The sequence below is a fragment of the Eschrichtius robustus genome, chromosome 17 (assembly GCF_028021215.1).
Source record: "Eschrichtius robustus isolate mEscRob2 chromosome 17, mEscRob2.pri, whole genome shotgun sequence".
NCBI lineage: Eukaryota > Metazoa > Chordata > Mammalia > Artiodactyla > Eschrichtiidae > Eschrichtius > Eschrichtius robustus.
In genome coordinates, this window is record NC_090840.1 from 71379802 (window position 1) to 71401763 (window position 21962).

The 21962-nt window shown below is 37.2% G+C and overlaps 1 protein-coding gene across 10 annotated transcripts in view; it reads right to left on the reverse strand.

Moving 5' to 3' along the window:
- The window catches only part of TATDN1 (TatD DNase domain containing 1), a 37902-nt gene that overhangs the window by 6040 nt on the left and 9900 nt on the right, over positions 1 to 21962 (reverse strand). For 2 of the 10 annotated variants that reach the window (XM_068525794.1, XM_068525795.1), the window contains exons 3-9: positions 21448 to 21497; positions 17304 to 17367; positions 15301 to 15444; positions 15157 to 15199; positions 6820 to 6905; positions 6690 to 6730; positions 4935 to 5011 (exon numbers count right to left, since the gene is read on the reverse strand). In XM_068525794.1, the coding sequence (XP_068381895.1) occupies positions 4935 to 5011; positions 6690 to 6730; positions 6820 to 6905; positions 15157 to 15199; positions 15301 to 15444; positions 17304 to 17367; positions 21448 to 21497 (505 nt within the window). Of the gene's footprint in view, positions 1 to 4934; positions 5012 to 6689; positions 6731 to 6819; positions 6906 to 9678; positions 11500 to 14571; positions 14654 to 15156; positions 15200 to 15300; positions 15445 to 17227; positions 17368 to 17855; positions 17908 to 21447; positions 21498 to 21962 lie in introns of those variants that run through there. The other 8 variants (XM_068525796.1, XM_068525798.1, XM_068525797.1 and 5 more) reach the window with 8 other exon arrangements.

Here is a 21962-nt window from a genome sequence, read left to right on the forward strand (position 1 = left end):
TGGTTTGCTATATATGTGATGACTAACTAATACTGTCCTTATGTTGCATTTTTAATTTCAGGACTTGATATAACTTTTCATCATGGAGAGTTTCAAATATACACATAACTAGAATAACACAGAACCTCCCATCTCCATGTATTTATTACCTAGCCCCATCAATTATCAACTCCTGGCTGATCCTGTTCCATCCACTGAATGCTTTCCTCTGGGATCGACATAAGCATTCCAAGTCTTAGTCCTCAATAATCCAGTTTGTTCAGTTTTCTTGAGAAAAAATTACTTTTCCCCCTGAGTATAAATGCTTGCTGCTTCTGAACTCTGTGCGTGGGAGTGGATATGGGGATTGGTATCTCTCTCCGTATAGGCCTTCAATCACCCTGTTTTGGCCGCAATTCTAAGCCCAAAGCCTTTCTGGGATTCTGTCTGCTACACCTGCTCCCATCTCCTCTGAGGCCCTTTAGTGGTACAGTCTAAGTTTTCTCTTCCAATTTCATCTGTCTTCCAGAAATCTACAAAACATTTCTCCATTAGCAAAACTTTGGCCTTTTTTTCTTTACTTTTCCTTTTTCAATATAATTTTATTTTAGCAGGATTTTAGGAGGGGTAGGAGGGAAATGTGTGTCTAGTTTGCCGTAAGTACCAGCCTTTTGTTAGTGTTCTCTAGAAAAAACAAAATTCTTATTTTCAGCCAGCTTAATACTTGGTCAATATATTTTCTAAAATATGCTGATATATTTGATATGGATACTAAATTTAAAACATCACCAAAGTTTTGGAGTATTTGCATACTTTTAATCTCATGAAAACAAATTGTCTGATTGACTCTTTTCCTACATATATTAATGCTTGTAAAAACTGATCTACACAGACATAGAAAACAAACTTATGGTTACCAAAGGGGAAAGGGAGGCGGGGAGGGATAAACCGGGAGTATGCGATTAACAGATGTACACTACCATATATAAATAGATAAACGAGAAGGATTTGCTGTATAGCACGGGGAACTGTATTCAATATCTTGTCATAAACTATAATGGAAAAGATGTATAACTGAATCACTTTGCTGTACACTTGAAACATTTAAATAAACTACACATCAGTTAAAAAAAAATTGATCTAAATACAGAACTATATATTATCAGAAGAAATATTTTTAATCAAAGCCAGAATCTCTAATAAGGTTTCCCATTTAAGGAAGAGCATCTGCATAATTCTATGGTCAAATTTGAAACTTTCCCATTTTCTTGGGGGGAAAAATTCTAATTTAATCTTTAGAAACCAAAGACTATATCATAATGTAAACAGATTAAATTACCATACCCCAGAAACTCAGGTTAAGACTACTCTAAACTGAACTTCAAAAGAATAGAAATATTGACTTCGACTAAATAAACTACTGACCCATTAATTCTGAGTTAATGTAGGAGAAAAAAAATCTCAGGTAATTAGCTTAAAGCCAAGTCTTTATAAACGCAAGATCATTTAGAAACCTCTAAGACATACGTACAGTTCAAGTTGGTGAAATAAAGGTCTCTACCCCCTTCTCTTGAAAATCATCCCAAAATAAGAAGAAACAGCATATTTTGATGAAACTCGGAGACATTTCTAACTCCTCATCAGAAAATATAAGGCAGAAAGTAGACAGAGAAATGGTAAATGATCTGTGTTTACGTGCTAAGTGACTTAAGTGCTATGTGCCTGTAGAGAGATACTGAAGATAAGCAAACCAATTCTCCCAAGGAAGTTCTAAGAACGGGAAGAACTAGGTACCTAGAAAGGCTGGGGTAGGGCAGGGGACTGAAATGGGGATCGTTTGAAAAGTCAGGGTAAAGAGAAGATGGGATTCTCAGATTACTTTCCAATAAATTGGTGCAGAGATGACAACTGCCCTGTACCCTGGCCCGAGCGAGAGAGGCAGAGACAGAGAGAGAGATGTGTGTACAGTCTCTGCACTGGAAGACAAGCAACACAGAGGAGGCAGGGATAGAAATGGAGATGGACTGCTTACTGAACGGAGACACCCTCTCTCCAGCACCATCCTGCTCCAGAACAGAGGTATGTGTATGAATTCTCATCCCATTTTCCCAGCAGGGATCAGAGGAGCCCTCTCTGGAGAAACTGAACAAACCCAGAGCAAGATCTTGACAAGCTGACATTAAGGATTCCCCGGTGAGAAAGTCAGCTGGCCATCTGTGGGCCTGCAGTTGATGGGCTATCTCCCCACAGAGCTTCCAACAGCTTTTCCCCCTTCACTCTTAAAATATACAGCAAAGAACTGCCTGACATTTGAATAAAGCCTCTATCATGATAGAGACCAAAACAAAGAGGAAAAGGAACTCAGAGGAAATAAAAGCATTAAATGGCATATATATATATATAACTTATATCTTTAGAGAGATGGGAAGATGCTGCATCTACCAAACAAGAATACGGTAGGAAAAAAAACGAGAGCTTTCAGAGACTGAAAACAAAAGCTTAAGTAAGTTTCCTTAAAAAGTTGAAAAAGGGAATTCCCTGGCAGTCCAGTGGTTAGGACGCCAGGCTTCCACTGCAGGGAGCACAGGTTTGATCCCTGGTCGGGGAACTAAAATAAAGCATTCGTTTGAGAGGAGGAAAAAAATTAGATAGAAATTGTAGAATAGAAAATGAGATCAGGGACTTCCCTGGTGGTGCAGTGGTTAAGAATCCGCCTGCCAGTGCAGGGGACACGTGTTAGAGCCCTGGTCCGGAAAGATCCCACATGCCGCGGAGCAACTAAGCCCGTGCGCCACAGCTACTGAGCCTGCACTCTAGAGCCCGTGAGCCACAACTACTGAGCCCGCGTGGTGCAACTACTGAAGCCCACGCACCTAGAGCCTGTGCTCCGCAACAAGAGTAGCCACAGCAATAAGAAACCCACGCACCGCAACGAAGAGCAGCCCTGCTCGCCGCAACTAGAGAAAGCCCACGCACTGCAACAAAGACCCAACGCAGCCAAAAATCAATCAATAAATAAATAATTTTTAAAAATGAGATCAGAGTATCAGCCTGGGAGGTCCAAAGAAAGAATAGAAAAAAAAAAAATTTGAGAAAACTTCTCAGGACTGACAAAGATGAGCCTCTAGCTGGAAGGAGCCAGTGGAGAATGACAAAAACCCATCAAAACACCTTTGCACATTTTGATAATACCAGAGATAAATAACTAAAATATTCCACAGGGAAAAAAGTATGTCACAGGTAATGTATTGGGAAATAGAATAGAGACTGGAACCTAGAACTGGAATATTGTAAATCCTCAGTGAAAATGATCTCTAATCTAGAATTTTATGCCTAGAAAAAATATCAAGTGAAAATGTGTTTTTTTTTTTCCCCTTTCATTGACTGTCCAGGCAAATTTTCAAGAGGAAGAGCAGAATTAATTCATTTGCAAACAAGTGTTCCATCAAAACAAAATAGAATACATGGGATTTAAAAATAGGAGTTCTATCACAGAAAAGACACTAGTCCAAACTGTAGCAGAAAGATGGAAGGGTCAGGAACTAACGAGTTATCTGATTATCCACACAGGTTTCCTCATGTGGAAAAATAGAAAAAAGCATTTTACAGAGTTGTTGGAAAGTGTGAAGAAGGCTTCAAGTTCTGAAGAAAGACAAGTAAATAAAAATATGAGGAAAGTTACTCCAGGAAAATAAAAAAGTGGTACATCACATGGTTCAGCAGTCAACAATATTTTACACAGACATAATAATGAAAACACGTAATATGCATATAACCAAAAATTCTCAAATAACTACATTGAGAGGGCTATAGAGGAAATAATGGAGGTGGGGGGGGCAGTATTGGATATAAGAACTAAAGTGCTCAAACAACTTAATGGAAACAGACAAAGGGAATGAATTAAGAGTTAATAGCATATATGTAGTATTTAGATACAAGGCGATAAAGAGTAAAGTGGTTGGCTCTGGAAAAATTAACTTGGGGTAGATGGCATGCTGGGAGACTGTGTTTATAAGTCTTTTAGTACTACTTCTTTATGCATGCATTATTTCCATATTAATATATAAATTAATTAAATCATCAATTTATTTAAAATATGAAAGAAGCATCTAGGACATTTAAATAAGTCTGAACTCTATAGCAAATAATTAATTTCATGATTCTATTTTCCAAAGTGGAGTTTAGTAAAAAAAAAAAAAAGAAAAAGAAAAAAAAAAAGTACTTGGAAAAGTAGTGATTTTAAGGAAATGAAACACTGAAGAGGGAAAGGAAGTCTTATTTTTTGCAATTTATTTTGCAATTTATTTCATGAGTTACACTGATAACCTGAGGAAAGACACTGGTAGAAGCTCACCAAATTATTTGGAAGAAAATGAGCCCAGGGACCCAGCTGTGCTAGCAGACTGTACTGGGTGCATGAGGTTTAGTGTGTATAACAGCAGGAAGGTCACCAAGTGAGGAAGAGGATACAGGTTCTCACACTTTGAGTGACTTTACACCTGTTTCTTAACTTCTCTGAGCCTCAGTTTCTTGGCCTACAGAGATATAGAAGACGATTATGTCATAGTATGACCTTTCCCCCACAGGTGGACATCACTTGTGTATATGTATATGCAATGCCGTGAACACATACGTTTTAAAGGGATAAACTGATCCGAGAATAAACTGCATTGCTAGAGAAAGCTACCTGCTAATCTCAACAGAAAATTGTTTTCCATTACTGGAACACAGGATAGCAGTTTATAGCTTTCAAGCTTTAATTTGTAATAGTAACATACTGTTTAATTTCCTACATTTATCACTAAAATTCACAGACCAAGGTCAATGCAAAACACACAAATTTTAATAAAAACAAATTTAAATCTTTATCAGTAATTCCCTATAAAACAATTTAAGGAATCTGCTTAATATAAAAGTTAAAAAAACGAAAACCAAAAAACAACTCAAGGACCTACCAACCATTAAATCCTATGTAGAGACCCAAGTCCATCAAAGCAGCTGCTGCTTCCTTGGTACCGTCAAATGAATGCACCTAAGGACATGAAGGCATAATTTTATTATAATAATTACTTTTCTTTAAAATTCTAAATAACATTAATAGGACTTTCTAAGCAAAAATATAAACGCAGTAGGGGTTTTTTGAACATGGGGTTTCAAATGTGGCCCCTACAATTTTTATTTTCAAATCAAATTTCGCAATTATAACCTGTCATCATCTCCAATGTGACGAGGCAAGAAGGAGATGGCTGCCTAGAATTTGTCTGTGGCTGTGCTGAGGTCTCTGCACCAGCACTACTGCTGTACCTCCAGGAAAGGGGACTGGAGGAGAGGGCCACATTCTAGGCAAAAGCATGAGGAAAAGGTAAAATGTTACAAGACTATTTAAAAAATATTTTTAAATGTTCAATTTTTCTGTTAGAGGATACTTTTTTTTTTTCTAGAAGACAAGTGAATTTTAAGAGAAAAATTTAAGATCTATAAAGAGATTCTAAGAACATCGCTAAGAAACTGTAAATTGTTATACAGTCAATAATATCAGCTCAGCAAGCAAAAAGGATTGAGATGGAATTTTTCTCCTTCAAAGATAAAGGAGTTAAAGCAAAATTTTTCACACTTCAGATGTATTTATGTAATCAAAACAATAAGTGACAAGACTCCTTTAAACACACCTAACAAGTGAAGTCACGTTAATACAGCATCCAGAGAGTCTGAATATACTGTGGGTAACATGTTTCTCAAAAATAACTGTTACACAGCTGCTCAAAAGGGTTTGTTCTTCCCCTCAGCACTTCCAGCTGACTAGAAAGAAAACATAGCCTCCAACAATGTAAGATAATTTTAAATATGACCCTCATAAACCATTTTAGAAAATTAGTTATTAATTTATTTGGCAATTTTTTTTTGATAAAAGTCAAACATTTAGGTTGGATTTGTTGTTGCTGTTAATTTTTTTAAACTACAGCTGACCCTTTAACAACACAGGCCTGAACTGAGAAAGTCCACTTACATGTGGATAACAGCTTTTTGCTAGAGACCAGTGAGTCTCTCCTAAAATTACATGTGAAAATTGTACATATGAGCATTTTTCTGAGGCAGGTTTTCAAAGCAGTCCATGATCCAAAAAAAAAAAAAAAATTAAAAATCACTGCTATGGATACCCAAGCTAAGTGATAGACAGATAATATTTATGGAACTTTCTCAAGACTAATGACCGAAATGACCATAGAGAAGTGTTTCGAGCAGAAGCAAACTACAGAAATGAGAATGTGTCTCTAATCAGAGTGGTAATAGTAAATAAATACAGTTGACAAGAAATTAAGAAGGCAAACCTGAAAAGAGTGCTAAAATATTTTAAAATATTATTAAATTTCGTTTATATTTTGCTCAAAATTTAAATTGAAGAACATTAAAGAATGGCTGATGGAAGAAGCAGAGAAAAAGAAGATCATGCAGACTATTACAATGTGCAGGACTAAATTCACGGGGTTTTCTTGTGAACAGAATTCTGTACTCATTCTTGTACTCTGAACAAAGTAAATGTAACTAAAATAGTGTGGTTTATGTTTGTACCATATCTGATCTGTAGATTCAACAGTAAATTTATATGCCCTTCAAATAAGAGAGAGCAGAACCTTAGTAACTTTATTGCTGGCATCTGAATCACTTTATAGAGGCCAACATCATTTATTAAAAGCAGTTTCTATACTCACCACTCCGCCTACACACAGATCTCTATTCCTTCTCATTATGTCTGTGAATTTAAAACAGAAACAACTTGTAGCAAATAGCTTGATTTCTGCAAATTCTTAAATTTTAAATGAGATTTTAGCTTTAACTCACCCAAAAATTCAGCATGTGAGTTCCGACAATGAAGAAACATTGGTAATTTTGTTTGTTCTGACAGTTCAAACTGTTTTTCAAAATATCTGCAAAATGGGAAAAAAATTTTCCTCATTAAAAATTTTATTTTAGCATGAGAAAAATAATTGTCACATGATTTTTTTTTTTTTAAAGTTAAAGGGCTTTTATTCTCTAGAAATGATAGAACAGAAATAGTGAATTTAGGCATTTAAAACACATCAGGCCTAGCCGAAAGCTTTTATAAAAACTTTCTGAAAGGGTTACTTCATTTTCTGGGATTACAAAATTATTTTCAGAAATGTTTGTTAGTTTTTCCATTGTAACTGCCAGGTAAATTAGGTAGCACTTTACTACTGATGGCTAGAAGTAAAGAGCTGTAAGGTTTAAGTTTCCAGTGATGGAGACTGTTCCCCCAAATAATTACTTTTAACTTGCTTTCTGACTAAATCCCAACAAATGAAGTGGACACCCTCCTATCACCCGTGGGATCCCTTCCCCGAAGCATGTGTTGGTGGCCGAAAACACATGGCCATCGGCCCCTTGTCCCGAGAGCTGGCTGAGCACCGCCAGCGGGAATCAACTCACTCCAGTGAGAAGCCAGGCTTTACACTCAGTGTTTTCTACGTGCTGTTATACAAGGAGTTATTGCCACTGAGCAAAAAGAAGGATTCCCTTAAAAACTAAACACAAAGAATTTATGAAACAAATGAGCAAAAAAACTGAAATACTCTATTTTTCAGAAAAATGAAAACTACATGATAAAATGGCAGTCCTGAACATTTTAGAGTACTTTATAAAAAGGTTTTTAAGTGCCTTATACCATTGTCTCATCTAATCCTCAAAATAACCCTAGGACAGATAGGACAAGAGCTGGTGTCAGAGGGGTGTAAGACCTTGTCCAAGATCACAACACACAAGAGGCTTTCAAGAAGCCTCTTCCTGGTCCCACCATTTAAGGACAATATCCAGAGGACATGACAGGGTGGGAGTTGTGTGTGTCTTTTCATTTCAGCAGTGTTCCCTCTCGTTCTCATTAATGGTCATGTAGTTTAAGCTAAACCAGGAGTTACAGACAATAGGTGTCGCATTATTTTCTTAAGGGGTTTTACCTCTTCTAGGCCCCTAATTTGGGGGAACAGTTTCTCCGTGTATAACTTAAATCTCTTTTGCTATGTTTTCCTATATCTTGTCTCCTTGAAGTGCCAGACAACTATTTTCCTAAGAGTACCCCCTTTGTAAAACTCTTGAAAATGCTACATTTTAAAATTAGAAATAGAAATGTACTTCACAAAGAAATAGTCATCCTAAAATTGGTGGTCTATGTCTTTATTATCCAATGTTTTTTTTTTTTTTCAGATTCTGCTGGACTAGAATAAGCAAAAATATTTTTAGTTAGCATGGTGCTGAAACTTCACAGTGTAGGAAATATAAACGAACACTTGGAAAAAAATATTTTAATAATTACTACTGGTCACTATTTCCAGAACCTCTAAAGTAATTCAAATGTCAGCAATTAAGTGTTCTCCAGTCATTATGTAAACTTTACTCTGTATTTGGCTTCTGGCTACACACAGCCATACAACCAAGCCACAGATTTACAGAGTCTAATGATCAGCTTGGAAATAAGCCTTCCTATCGCAGAGTAGGCAAAAGTACAATTTATGAAAATAACAGATGCCCAAGCAACGTGCTCACAGAATTTTATATAATTTGAGAAAAGAAAGGTCGACGTGCTCAAGCCAGCTAGGTATCATAAGAAAACCATGTGGTAAAAAGTCATTCCCAATAATACAAATTGAGGATAATTGGTACTTAACATCAAATGACTAGGGTCTTTAAAGAAAAAACAACCCACTATGGTAACTAGGAATAACAACAGAAGCTAAAGGGCAGGAAGTGGCACCTATTTTTTTTTTAACTCAGGTTTTAAAAAAAAAAAAATTTATTGATTTACTTATTATTATTTATCTATTTATCTATTTATGGCTGCATTGGGTCTTCATTGCTGCACATGGGCTTTCTCTAGTTGCGGTGAGTGGGGGCTACTCTTCATTGCGGTGCGCGGGCTTCTCATTGCAGTGGCTTCTCTTGAGGCAGAACACGGGCTCTAGGCGCGCGGGCTTCAGTAGTTGTGGCACTCGGGCTCAGCAGTTGTGGCGTGCAGGCTCTGGGCGCAGGCTCAGTAGTTGTGGCGCACGGGCTTAGTTGCTCCGAGGCATGTGGGAATTTCCTGGACCAGGGCTTGAACCCGTGTCCCCTGCATTGGCAGGTGGATTCTTAACCACTGCACCACCAGTGGCACCTATTAAGAGACTTCTCTGCTTCTTTTAAGATTTTTAAAAATTCATAAATGAGAATCATTCTTTGAGTTAGATTTGCTCATTTTAGCAAAGCTGTGATTTGCTTCTGATTGTAAATGTTACTGCTTCTTACATTTTAGGGTCAACAATAGCTAAGGACAAGGGCTTGAAAAGTTCAACTTCAGAGTACCAGCTGTTATTACAGGCATACCTTGTTTTACTGAGCTTCTTGGATACTGTTTTCTTGTTTGTTTGTTTTTACAAATTGAAGATCTGTGGCAACTCTACATGAAGCAAGTCTGTCGGCACCACTTTTCCAACAGCATTTGCTCACTTTGTGTCTCTGTGTCACGTTTTGGCAATTCTTGCAATATTTCAAACTTTTTCATTATTGCATTTGTATTGTATTATTGTATTTTCATTACTGTATCTGTGATCAGTGGTCCTTGATGTTACCATAGCAATTGTTTTGGAGAGCCACAAACCTTGCCCATACCAGACAGTGAACTTAACAAATATTCTGTGTGTTCTGACCTACCAGCGTGTTCCCGGGTCTCTCTTCCTCTCCTTGGGCCTCTCTATTCCCTGAGACACAACAGCATTGAAATTAAGCCAACTAATAACACTACTATGAATGGCCTCTAAGTGTTCAAGTTAAAGGAAGCGTTTCATGTCTCACACTTTAAATCAAAAGCTAGAAATGTTTAAGCTTAGTGAGGAAGGCATGTTTAAAGCCAAGACAGGCCAAAAGCTAGGCCTCTTGAGCCAGTCAGCCAAGTTGTGAATGCAAAGTTAAAGTTCCTAAACAAAATTCAAAGTGCTACTCCCATGAACACACAAATGATAAGAAAGCAAAACAGCCTTACTGCTGACATGGAGAAAGTTTTAGTAGTTTAGATATGAGATCAAACCAGCCATAACATTCCCTTAAGCCAAAGCCTGATCCAGAGCAAGGCCCTAATTAACTTCGATTCTATGAAGGCTGAGAGAGGTGAGGAAGCTGCAGAAGATAAGTTTGAAGCCAGCAGAGGTTGGTTCATGAGGTTTAAGGAAAGAAGCCGCCTCCAGAACATAAACGTGCAAGGCGAAGCGGCAAGTGCTGATGCAGAAGCTGCAGCAAGGTATCCAGAAGATCCAGTGAAGATAATGAATGACGGTCGCTACACCAAACAATAGATTTTCAATGTAGATGAAACAGCCTTAAGTTGAAAAAAGATACCATCTAGGACTTTCATAGCTAGAGAGGAGAAGTCAACGCCTGGCTTCAAAGGACAGGCTGACTCCCTTGTTAGGGGCTAATGCAACTGGTGACTTTAAGTTGAAGCCTATGCTCATCTACCAACCTGAAAATCCTAGAACCCTTAAGAATTATGCTAAATCTACTCTGCCTGTGCTCTGTAAATGGAATAACAAAAGCCTGGATGACAACATCTGTTTACAACATGGTTTACTGAATATTTTAAGCATACTGTTGAGACTTAATGCTCAGAAAAAAAGATTCCTTTCAAAATATTACTGTTCATTGACAATGCACCCATTCATCCAAGAGCTCTGATGGGGACGTACAATGAGATTCATGTTGTTGTCATGCCTGCTAACACAACATTCATTCTGCAGCCCATGGATCACGGAGTAATTTTTACTTTCTCGTCTTATTATTTAAGAAAAACATTTTGTAAGGTTATAGCTGCCACTGATGATGGATCTGGGCAAAGTAAACTGAAAACCTGGAAAGTATTCACCATTCTAGACGCCATTAAGAACATTCGTGATTCGTGGGAAAAGGTCAAAATATCAACATTAACAGGAGTTTGGAAGAAGTTGATTTCAACACTCATAGATGACTTTGAGGGGTTTAAGACTTGAGTGGAGAAAGTAACTGCAGATGTGATGGAAACAGCAAGAGAACTAGAATTCGAAGTGGAGCCTGAAGATGGGACTGAATTGCTGCAATCTCATGATAAAACTTTAATGAATGAGAAGTTTCTTTTTATGGATGAGCAGAGAAAGTGGTTTCTTGAGATGGAATCTACTCCTGGTGAAGATACTGTGAAGACTGTTGAAATGACATGACATAAACTTAGATGATGAAGCAGTGGCAGGGTTTGAGAGGACTGACTCCAATTCTGAAAGAAGTTCTACTGTGGGTAAAATGCTGTCAAACATCATCTTGGGCTACCGAGAAATAGTTCGTGATAGGAAGAGTCAATCGATGCAGCAAACTTCACTGCTGTCTTATTTTAAGAAACTGCCGCAGCCAGCCCAGCCTTCAGCACCACCACCCTGATCAGTCAGCAGCCACCAACACTGAGGCAAGACCCTCCACCAGCACAAAGACTGACTCGCTGAAGTCTCAGATGATGGTTAGCATTTTTTTAGCAATAAAGTATATTTTAATTAAAGTCTGTACATTGTTTTTTTACACATAATCCTATCACACACTTAACAGACTACAGTATAGCGTAAACATAACTTTTATATGCGCTGGGAAACCAAAACATTCCTGTGACTTGCTTTATTGTGATGGTCTGGAACTGAACCCCCAATATCTCAGAGGAATGCCTGTAACTTGGATTGAGGCAAATCCAGAAGACCCAAAGCGTTCCACCAGTACACCTGAACCCAGTGTTACTCCCTCCTCTAAGCCAGAGGAGAGACTGAGGCCCTCCTTGCCATCATCTCTGAGGTTTCCTAAATCCGCAAATGATTATTTTGAAATTTTGTCTGATGTCTGATTAAAAAAAAAAAAAAAAGACCTGCACAGTATTAACATTCTAAAACCCCAAGAAAAATGCCCAAAGCAAATGCCTCCCGCTCAAGTGAACAGAACTCTAACTTGCAACAAGGAAAGGAGTGTAGTAGCACCAGGCAGAGAAACTGAAAATACAGGGCATGCCTAAAGGCTAACCTTTCCATAACTAAATCAGGTCTTTTCCTTGTCTTCTTGCTTTTCTTCTCTTTTTGCTCTTTAAAAAGCACTTTTCAAAAATCCCAAACAGAAACTATAGCCAGTAGCTTCCTTTAGGTTGGCAGTATTTCTAAGAATACTACAACAGCCACAATTTATGGAGCTCTGACTCTGTGCCGGGCACGGCACAATGGCCTTTACATACTAAATGTTACGAAAGGCAGGCGGTATTATCCCCATTTTAAAGATGAGGAAATTGAGATTTACAAAGGAATATATAGGTACCAAAAGGCAGTTATGATTCAAACCTAAAGATCCGTTGATTCCAAAGGTCTTTTAATACTATGTTGTCTACTGCCTTTACTTACCATTATTTTTCAGATGCTTTGTCTATTGCACAGTAGTGGGTTTTTTTTTTTTTTTTTTTTTGGTCTTGCCTCCTAATCCATTATACTAATTTATTTTCTATTTTTCTCTTCTCACAGGTCTTTTTTTTGACTATACGTTTTTACTTAAAAAGTAAAACAAAAATGACAATCACACACTAGTTAATTTTTTCAGATGGACAACTGGCATATATAAGCACAGACCAAAATCTAAATTCTTTCAATAGACTCAACAGTAAAAGCTGAATTATAGGCTTTTTATCCATCATGCTCTACAGGAATCAAAAAGACACTTTCCTTATTATTAAAAATTCAGTGCACATTTACGACGTGCTAAGAGTACTGTGCTAGGTGCCATAGGAACTAGAACATGAGGAAGACTTGGTCTGTGCCTTTGAAGAACTCAGAGACACTAGTTTGTTGTGGGAATGGAAGTGGTAACACAAACACACTTTTATTACAATGTGAGAAATGCTGAAACAAGTACAGAGTGCTGTGTGGCAGAGAATAGGGGTGATACTGTTAGTACGTGCTATAGGAAAGGAGGGAGCAAAGGTAGAAGACATGGGTATATGTTTCCATAACAACAATCCAAATGCAATTACCACTGGTTTGTCATTCTTTTACTCACTAAGTCATTTGATGATCTATAATAAAATGCAATTTCAAACTGAACTGCCCATCTATTCAAAATTTCTACTGTACTTTAATTCGTCCTTAGCTTTACCTGTTCTGGAAGAGGCCTAGGTCACATCCCGTCACCTTAGCAAAGCCTTCTGACTCTCCCAGAAAGTGAGTCTTTCCCTCTGCTGTTCACATACCTTTTAGATAGCACTTTCCAACCTATTTTAATTATTTATGTCCTCTCTTATCTGTAGAGGCACTTATTCTTCTTTGTATCAGACTGAGGAGACACTTGGTAATCATTCACTTAATCAATGGAGTTCAACTCTATTACAGATCAACATCTGGACAAGTGGCATGTGTGTTGAAGCATAAACTATATACTGCTATATATACATCGTTTTAAGTTCTGATCTGAAGATGATGGAGCAGTAAAAGAGAGCTGATACTATCAATGTTTTCATTAAACACACACACAAATCAGGTTTAAAGTATTTAAGTTGCATTTTAGAATCCGTTTAAGTCATCTGGATGGAAAGTCGTATGGCGGACTCTGCCACTGTCCTCGATGGTCACACCACACAATCTGTTTGCCTCATGAGGCTCGTCTTGGCCAAAAACAGACATGAAAGTGGAGGAATTAAGATCTGTGGGCTTAACCGAAGAAGCTATTACAGCGAACTGTTTCTCTTTTTAAATGTGAACATGTGAACTTTTAAGGTTAAGTGAACTGACCTACATGATATTCGAGAGAGGTACAGAGATTTAATAATCCTGCCAGTAATCACGTGAATGTCCCTGAAAAACACGGCAAATAATATGCTGCTAACTAAGCAGCTCTGAAAGGTTCTGTAACTGTGAAGCCTGAAAGGAAGAGCCCATAGAACGTTACTCTAACCCATCCTGTGTCACTTGGTTACGGTCCTTCAGGAATTCTGGACCCTGACGTCCAGGGTATGACAGACTCACTGGTCAATCTGCTCCTCACTGTAGGCACTTTCACCTGGACCGGACACACCGGGATTGCGTGTGTGGGCAGGGGAGGGAGCGGGAGCAAGTACACTTCTGGCAGGTGTGATTTGAAAAGTCCCTTCAGGCCATCAAGCACTGGCTTAATCAAGATCATATGACAAAAAATGGTTAATTATTAAATATTATGAGAGAGCTAGATGGTATCCTGAGAGAATTTGATCCAGACTCCTCTTTCATGTATGAGAAACTAAGCAGGATGGAGGGTTGTTTATTCTTAAATGGCTCTAGGAGCAGATACTATACCTTATTCACAGTTTTGTATACTATGAGTATACTATGAGTTCCCAGCAGTTTCTAGCACATATTACTCCATAAATATTTGCTGAATAGATGAATAATGAAATTAGCCTCCTTTAGAAACTCATTTTAATGTTTTACCATCTTGACAATTAATACACTGTTTTTGAAATTCAACAAAATGCTTATGTCTTAAATTAAGCCTATAACATAATTTTTCTTTTCAGCCTTCAACACTACCCACCAGTCTGGTGACAGGAGTTCCAAATAACAGCTACAGGCCATGGGTTATAAGAAGTCTCTGAGGCTTGTGAGCTTGGAGTTTTCTCAGAAGCCACCACTCCCAACATGGATCCTATGAAAGGATTCTCAGGTTCCAAACTGACAATATCCAACACCCAGCAAGAGTAAAATATGCTTTTCTAGCTTTGGTGATTGATCCTATAATCTCTTTTTATTAATAATATCTTTTACTCTTAAATCATATGCCGCACAACAGAATTTAATTCATTTTATTGGAATGGTTCATGTATGAATGCAATTATTAAACAAACAAAAATCAAAAGTCTATCATGTAAACTCATCCCTGTTTCTACCATTAAAATCAAGTTAAATGGTTAAACAATTAGGGAACTATATGCTTCCATACCTTATGAATTCCATTCAAGTATGCATGGAATTTGTTTCACTTAACTTTTAACATACAAAGGGAAAAACAAAAAAACCCTCATGCTTAATCTAACTACATTCTGAACTGATAAAATCTACTTAAAAATCGCCCTTAAGATTTTACAATACGATAATTTCTAAAGACAACAAATTTCCTTACTTGAGCTGAGTACCTTTAGGACAAAACTGCAGTCGGTCAAAATCTTTAAAAGATAAAAAAGAATCAATAATTACTCATGACTTGTACACAACAAGTCAATTATTTTCAAACAAAGTCACTCTAACGGGATAAGTTGGCACTTACCAAGTCCACATTCCCCTATTGCTACAACTTTCCCCTTGTTGTTTTCAGCGAGATTTAGTAACTCCATCAAGTAAAGATCAGGGTTATTCTTTTCAAATTCATCACATCTTGTAGGATGACACCCAACTGTACTGAAAAACATATCTAGCACAAAATGTCTTAGGATTATTTTCAAGATATTTTTTCATATTTATATTTAATATGCAAAAATGATATAATATCAAATAATTTCAACTGGTCAGCTTTTAACAATACCCATAAACTAGTCAAACTACCAGAATTGCACTGGGTTAATCACATAAGAATTTCTGGAATACTAACAAAGTAGGACATGAATATGAAAACTGCCTTAATGTACTGGTGAAAACAATTCAACTCTTCCAAAGTTTGGTATTTACTGAGCCTTTTGAATGGAAAATGAAACAATTTCTTAGGTAATGACATTTCATTCTACAATTTTATCTTTAATATTCACTGTTCATGTGACTCAGGTTCCATGTATTAACAGTTAAAATGCATTCCTTTCCCTTAAAAAGGGTAACAGAGGTGGAAGTAGGATTCATTTTTCTAATAGAAAATAAAGCTCACTTATTTGGAGGCTGTACTTTGGTATCTTAATTGTATGGAACACAAGTGTGAGGTTGAAAAGGGCTTAAGAAGCTTAAGGCTCTTGCACCTGATGAACCCATGGGAGAGACCTGTTGCCTTCCTCAGGCTCCCACGAATATGTTCATGCATAAAAGGAGCTTTTAAAGCAGTGAGGTAGGGCTTCCCTGGTGGCACAGTGGTTGAGAGTCTGCCTGCCAATGCAGGGAACACGGGTTCGAGCCCTGGTCTGGGAGGATCCCATATGCCGCGGAGCAACAAAGCCCGTGAGCCACAACTACTGAGCCTGCGCGTCTGGAGCCTGTGCTCCGCAACAAGAGAGTCCGCGACAGTGAGAGGCCCGCGCACCGCGATGAAAAGTGGCCCCCGCCGCTCACCGCAACTAGAGAAAGCCCTCGCACAGAAACAAAGACCCAACACAGCCAAAAATAAATAAATGAATTAATTAATTTTTTTAAAAAATCAGATTTATATTTAAAAAAAAAAAAAGCAGTGAGGTAGCAGGTATATGCAGAGGAGTGGAAAAGGGCTGACAATGGAGATCCAAGAACTTTTAAAAGCATATCTGTTTGGGGAATAACAAGTATGCAAGATAATATTCTTATACACATCAAAAGCTTCTGGGAAGATGATTATTTTTATGACTTTAATCACTTAGAAAAAGTGTCAGTGGATCCTGAACAGAAGTATGCATTTTAGAAAGATTTCAATAAAAAACAGCTTTTAATGAACAAACTAGTATTTTGAAAAATAACATGGAATGCCTAATTCTTCAGTGTCTAGCACATGAAGTATGCTCCCTGCCGCTCCCCAGCAAAAAACAAACAAAAAAAAGGTTAGGTAAATGAATGCCAGATAAAGGAGGTGTTTTATGTAACTAGGATTCTGGTAGGAATCAACTCTAAAACTTTACAGACTTTAAATAAATGCAAATATATGAACATGAAGTGAGCATATGAGGGATTATATATTATATTATTATTTACATTCCTGGGGCCTTGCACAGTGTCTCTGATCTGCATGATGAATATTTAATAAATGATCTTTCACAACCTAAGTTAAAAAAGAGCAAATAAAAAGCAACTCATATCTTAAACACATTACGGCATATACACAAAAATTCTACATCAGGAATATCTGAGGTTAAATTCTATGCCTAGTGAACTTAATTCTCATTAACTGAAATCTTAAAATAATCCTTATTAAATACAAGAGGGTTCATCAAGCATCTGATATAACACTGGGCACTTTCAATTTTTTCATCTTAATCATGTCACACTGAAATTGGTCTATCTTCCTGTTGTGTCTACAGTATTTGTACCTGAGGCAGTTCTCAGAAAGACTTCTTCAAAATAACTTAATTCACATTTTGGGGGGTAAAAGTAATATGAGGATACCATTTGTCTGTGCCAAATGCAGTGCATCTTTACTGTCTTGTAGATTTCCACCTGTAATCATAAACTGAAACAGAAAGAAATAAAATAAGTCAACTTTAACAGGGTGTCAACAACATTTTCCCAAACGTGCTTTCCTGCTGCTTTTTTCCAGAATGCTTCTCTTTGACTGTCACACACCAACCCTCCTTTAAAAATTCAGCTGAAAGATCACCTCCTGTGCAGAGTGGATCCTGAATACCCTCTCCATATGCGCACGCACGCACACGCACACACACATACACACACTACAAAGAATTTGTGACTCCTACTAAAATGTATTCACATGTCTGTCTTTCCTATTAGACCACGAGTTTCTTGAGGACAGAGATCACATTAGGAAAGAATGAATAACTAAAAACTTCTGAATTTAGAATTCTGTTAATCTAAATTAGAGATTCAATAGTGTTGACTAAACAGTTCTCCAAGTGTGGTCCTGGACTCTCCACGGGATCTGTTAGGTCAAAACTATTATCATAATAATACTAAGATGTTATTTGCCTTATTCACTCTCACCTGTCACACGTGTGCAGTGAAGTATTCCAGAGGCTACATGATGTGTAACATCACAAAAGACTGCAGAAACAGATATGAAAGCTCAGCAGTCTTCTATTAAGTCAGACATTTAAAAGATATTAAAAAAAAAATACAAACTCCACTCATGTCACTAAATGTTTTTGGTTTAGAAAATACTTTTCATAAAAATATGCTATTTATTTTACATAATGGTCTACTGTTTTAAAATGAATTAATAAATAGATATGGTTGACCCTTGAACAATGTGGAGGTTAGGGGCGCCATTGAAAATCTGTATATTACTTATAGTTGTCCCTCTGTATCAGGGGTTCCACATCTACATATTCACCCAACCTCAGATCACGTAATACTGTAGTATTTACTACTGGAAAAAAAATCTGTGTCTAGGTGAACTCACAGTTCAAACCCGTGTTATTCAAAGACAACTGCATTTAAAACTTTTCTGTTTTAATTTCTAATACAATATATATCAATAGATAGAACCCACATCAGAGCTCTTTGGTGTCCTCAATAATCTTAAAGAACATGAAGGGGTTCTGAGGCCAAGTTTGACAATCACTGGATTAATGTATATTGATAAAATTCTTTGTAGGGAAATGTATAGCTCTTGGCAAGGAAGCCCTTCTACAGAGGTAGCTATCAGAGTCCACTGCAGTTAGAACACCACCTTTGCTAACCTGTTTAAGGGAAAATGTCACTAAAGAGCTATGTGTTGATGGTGACTACTAAGGCAGTGCTGCTTAAGTGCACATTCTTCTGAAGAAGTGATTTAAAATTTAAAGCATACTTCAAGAGACTCACTGAGCTAAAATGAAGAATTCATTCTAGGTACACACGTAAATAGAACACATAGAAAACACAGGAGATAGTGCAAATGATAAACAGACATTTTCACAGAGTGATAAACTTCTGAAATGATAGACACTGAGTATCTATTCTGCCTGTAAAACATAGTATATAGTAACAAAAATATTGAGAAAACTACTGTTTACTAACACTACCTAATTCTTTAATAAAGGATGAGGTGGGGACTTCCCTGATGGCGCAGTGATTAAGAATCCGCCTGTCAATGCAGGGGACACGGGATCGATCCCTGGTCCCAGAAGATCCCACGTGCCGCGGAGCCACTAACCCCGTGTGCCACAACTACTGAGCCTGCGCTCTAGAGACCGCGAGCCACAACTACGGAGCCCACATGCCACAACTACTGAAGCCTGCGTGCCTAGAGCCCATGCTCTGCAACAAGAGACCCAATCGCAATGAGAAGCCCACGCACCACAATGAAGAGTAGCCCCCGCTCGCCACAACTAGAGAAAGCCTGCGCACAGCAACGAAGACCCAATGCAGCCAAAAATAAATAAATTAAAAAAAAAATACTCTGTAATGTCCTATATGGGAAAAGAATCTAAAAAAGAATGGATATATGTATATGTATAACTGATTCACTTTGCTGTACACCTGAAACACGTTATAAATCAACCGTACGCCAATAAAAATTTAAAAAAAAAAAAGATCAGGTGCCCACATCCAGTTTTCAATTACATAAAATAGTTTCTAATCAAATCTACCTTTTATTTTACCTGTAACTTTCCCAAATAGATGAAAAAGTAAGGACAAGACTAGGGGACATATACTTTCCTCTCCCAGTTTACGATGACGACGACGATGACGATAATGACAGCTTCCGCCATGAACATAATAAATGTTGCCTACTTTATGCCAGGTACAATATCAAGTGCTTTGCATTCCATATTTTATTTAATCTTCACAACAACTCTGTTTATTAGCTATTATTATCATTCTTGATTTAGGGATGAGAAAACTGAAGTCTAGAGAGATGAAGCACCCCAGGTTACAAAGCTCTGAGGAAGGAAGCTGGGGCTGGAACCAAGGTTTGTGATGCCGTAACTGTGCTTTTAATCACTACCATAAAGCTACAAGGTACTGGATTAAATTTCAATTTGGAACCATGTCCAAGTAAATTTGATTTCAGTTCTTCAGTTCTGTCATTCCTAAATCCATGTGTGTGTTATAAATGTTAAGATTAAACTATTCATGGATGACACACGAAAACTGTCTACGAAAAATGTCTCCTGCCATATCAGTCAACAAAGGATGTTATGGTCATCAAGCCCTCAGCCACTGCAGCTGCCTCTGACTGTGCACCCTGAGGGGATTCAGGATGGAGAAAAACAGGATACTTGCTCTAGATAGTGAAGGTGCACATCAAAGGAATGATTTCAATGAGCCCAGACTGTTGCATCTTCCCATATGTAGAAAAGTGCTAAATTCATTAACTTGAGATTTTTTTCTTTAATTAGCAGTAATCTTTTGATGTTCCACTACCTGTTTTTTTGGGCAAAACTCCCATATATCCTGGCTCCTCCCTTACCTCTTCGGAGCAGTCCCTCAGAGCCACCTGAGAGGATTAGGCAACTACTAGTTGCCTCTTAAGAAGCCTGGTAATTCAGCAAGTACGCCAAATAAAACATAATTCTCAACCTTTAGGTTGTGCATTTTTTTTCAGTTGACAAAATTTAGGAGCTTGGTATTTCAGAGTTTGCAGAAAAACATTTTATAAAGTGATTTACCAAGCAAAGAATGACCACATAATGAGAAATTATGTTGTAACTTTCATCCTCTTATTACTTCTGAATAATAACTAATACAATTTTCGAGTTGGAGACTGCAGAACTCATTTAGCCAGGAGTATCACTTTTTAAAACTGAGGTTTATTTAACTTAGAAACAGTAGCTACTAAGTGCCCTGATACCACACTATGGAACTTGATCTTTTTTTTTTTTTTTAATATTTATTTATTTGGCTGCGCTGGGTCTTAGTTGCGGCGTGCGGGTTCTTTTAGTTGCTGCATGTGGGATCTAGTTCCCTGACCAGGGATCGAAGACAGGCCCCCTGCAGTGGGAGCGTGCAGTCTTACCCACTGGACCACCAGGGAAGTCCCCTATGGAACGTAATCTTATTTCTTGTGTGCATGTGTGGGCTAGCTTGCTACTTTAAAAAAATACTGATTAAAAAGAAATATCTATTCAAAAAATTTGACACCGAACTAAAATTCTTTTGCTTAGAACGCTCTAAAAGTAGTAGGAATTCTCCTGATTATCAAATTACCACCATAAAAATTAAAGTGTTCTCTCAGTTATTTGCAATGTTATACATAGTATAAAAGCTAAACTTGGTGATTAGATACATGTCTTTTTGATGATTGCTTACTTCTAACAAATGCTAAATTGTTACAAAATCTACTAATAGTTGCCTCTTAAGAAGCCTGGTAATTTAGATGGGTTTTAAAAAACTTTTCCAGGGAGACTTGGCCATTTACTACACTTCTGATCACATGGAAGAACCACTCACAAGGTTTGTGTCACTTAAATTGCTGAGAACAGAATATTTTGACATTTTATTTCATTAACTTGCTAATATTACATGTTGACAATACATATCACAAAATGCTAAATGTGGTTTGGCTCTTTCTCTTCTTTTCTGCAGTATTTTAACCAAAATTTAGTTTTTTAAAAAAAAAACCATAAGGGTAACAAAAATGAAATGTTACCTTTTTAACACCAATCTGAACAGCTCTCTCTATTACATCCTGTAAGTCATCTGTAAAAGATGAACCCCACATTAGGAAAGTGTAACTAAAAATTCACTTACCCATAATTTAATTATCCTTTATTGAAAGAAAAATACACAGAAAAATCACATTTACTGAAGTCAAATCAATACTATTTGATGAGTGCTTATCATATAATAAGCAAAGACCTAGCGATACTTTAAAAAAAAAGAAACCCATATAAGGCAAAATAGATGAATAGTTATCCATTCAATTGTATTTTTATTCTGTTGACCACAAAGGGGAAAAGTCTGTTTGGCTTTATGGTTTGCCTTTTATGCATATGGTTATCTAAAGTTCTATATTCAAAGTTATAAACTTCTACAGATAAGAAGGGCTTGATAACACTTTGTTGTAATAGATATTTTATAAATGTTCATGATCATGGTTTACCAATATAGCTTATATGTGTTTCACTTTGTTTATAGTTTTATCCAAGATGCATAATAAATTCT